Source organism: Acanthisitta chloris, unplaced genomic scaffold, assembly GCF_000695815.1.
Source record: "Acanthisitta chloris isolate BGI_N310 unplaced genomic scaffold, ASM69581v1 scaffold6032, whole genome shotgun sequence".
NCBI classification, from domain to species: domain Eukaryota; kingdom Metazoa; phylum Chordata; class Aves; order Passeriformes; family Acanthisittidae; genus Acanthisitta; species Acanthisitta chloris.
The window spans coordinates 36,777-38,916 of NW_008659779.1; the positions used below are offsets into that span (position 1 = coordinate 36,777).

The following is a 2,140-nucleotide window of genomic DNA, read 5'->3' on the forward strand; positions in this document are numbered from 1 at the left end:
CCTTGTGTTTCAGGCATTTTTCTTTTTAGTCTAGATTTCTGACTGCCTTTGATACCTGAAGATGACACAAAATTCTCAGTGTTGGAAACTCCCAGAATTAATTACTTTCTTTAAATGCTGGAAAGTGCTTGTTCCAGGTAAAAAGCTAGGACAATGTCACCATCTTTGAATCACACAGATTCATTTTACAGATGAATTTTTTACTTAACCTAATAGTGTGTTTCTATCCAAATGCTCAAGCCTGTGATTCTTTAAAAACAAATAAATCAAGTGAATGTGGTGAGCAGTGTTTGGCATACTGAATGGGCAGGTCCTCTTGCATTTGCAGCTTTGTTTTCCTGCCTTGTCAAAGTATATTAACTTGCAGACTCTGAAATGTTTTGGCCTTCAGAAAGATGAGCAATAAAGCTCACCAGAGGTAGAATTGGTCCTTGTCATCTTTTTCCACGTTGTTTTCCACTTACCCTAACTATTGCGTTTCAAATCACTATCCTCGGCCCAGCCCATGCACAATTTTTGTAACTGGCTTAGTCAGGGATGTGATTTCCTTTCCGACTTTTTGCTGTTACACTTAGTTTGTAGCCATAATGTCTGATGTGTGGAGTCACTGCAATAAGGTTGTTTGTCTCCTTGTGCAGGGGGATTAGCTGTAGAAGCAAAGGACTTTTGTGAGTAGTTATACCTTCCAGAACGTGGATGGAGTGCTTTAAGTAATGGGTCTAATCAGAGCAGTTTGTCTTCTGTGTTTTGATATGACTGTGTTGAAGGGTCTTGATGGTTCCCACCAGTGTCTCTGGGAGGGATGAGCTTGGGAGCAGAGTCAGGAAGGGTCAAAGCCTGCTGTCATCCCTCTCCCAGGACACAGAGGATACTTAGTGCATCTGGATGTGCCTCCTTCAATGTGGTACCAGAGGCTGGTGGTACTGTTAGCTGCAGCAGCATCTCAGCTGGAGTTGAAATAACCATTCATATTTAAATCACAAAAATCCTCCATACTTTGGCCAGCTGCATTGTTATTATTGTTTTATAATAGCATGAATGTCAACAGCTAGCTTTTGGTATATGGTATATAATCATAAGAAAAGGGTACTGACCTTGGTCCCTTATATTTTATTTGTGATTATTCAGTGACATTTGTTTATGATTCAGCAGTAAAAGTCTTCACTGAAACTATGCCCACTGTTGAAAGTTGCACTGTGGACTCTGAACTGCTGCAGAACACTTCTGACTTCAGGCACTATGATGTAAAGATTGTTCAAGCAGCTGTTTTTGTGGAAGAGAAGAGGTTTTATTTTAAGAGTTGCATAAAGCACTTCAGAAACACTGCAGGGTTTTTTCCCCTTTCTTTCCTTCCCCTTCCCTCTTTTCCTTGAGTTAGTTAAACCACACTAGACAAAAAGTTTATGTATGGTCAATACCTTAATACCTTTGGCAACATTCGTGCTTTCTATAAGGATAGTTCCATTATTTACACAGAAATTGCTAAGCGAGGGGAGTGTTCTTCAGACAGACACCTCAGATGTCAGGTCACACAGAAGCAGATCACTGTGACAGGCTGGGTACTGCTTTAACGAGGTAAATCTTGCATCCTGCCCTTTCTAAAGCAAGTTCCCCTGTGTCCCTGCTGCAGGTGCAGCTTTGGAAGCACTCCGGAGCGTGGAGGGGCTGGGAGGGAGCACCTTACAGCATGCTGGTGCCATCTGATGGTAAGCTTTCCCAGCAGGTTTTCCTTCTTCCCATCAATGTCAACAGGCTTTTTTTTGTTTTAATTTATTTTGTGAGAACCATGTGAGATGATGAATGCATGGGTATCTATGTATCTATCTATGTGTCTATCTATCTATCTATGTATCTATGTATCTATCTATGTATCTATCTATCTCTCCCAGAAATAGAAGTACTACATTAATTTAAGTAAACCTAGAATGTTTTGTGTTATTTTCCTTATTCATCCTGTATTTTAAAAACAGCTTTTAAATTAAATTGCAACCTACAATATGAATTTTTGATTTAGTTTTCTCTTTTTACCCCCCAGAAGTAACTGTCGATTACAGACATGGTCTTCCTGTGATAACTGTCATGCTGCCCACAAGAGGTGAACGCTGTCGCTTCACGGTTAAGCCAGTGGTGACCACAGTAG

At 40.4% G+C, this 2,140-nt stretch overlaps 1 protein-coding gene across 1 annotated transcript in view; it reads left to right on the plus strand.

The window, feature by feature from the left end:
• Window positions 1-1,630: 1,630 nt before the first annotated feature.
• CCDC109B (coiled-coil domain containing 109B) overlaps window positions 1,631-2,140 on the plus strand; it is a gene marked incomplete at its 5' end in the record, with an annotated part of 8,732 nt that continues 8,222 nt past the window's right edge. The window contains 3 exon segments of the mRNA XM_009069516.1: window positions 1,631-1,706; window positions 2,036-2,138; window position 2,140. The exon segment at window position 2,140 is cut by the window's right edge and continues 61 nt beyond it. Coding sequence (XP_009067764.1) covers window positions 1,631-1,706; window positions 2,036-2,138; window position 2,140 — 180 coding nt within the window.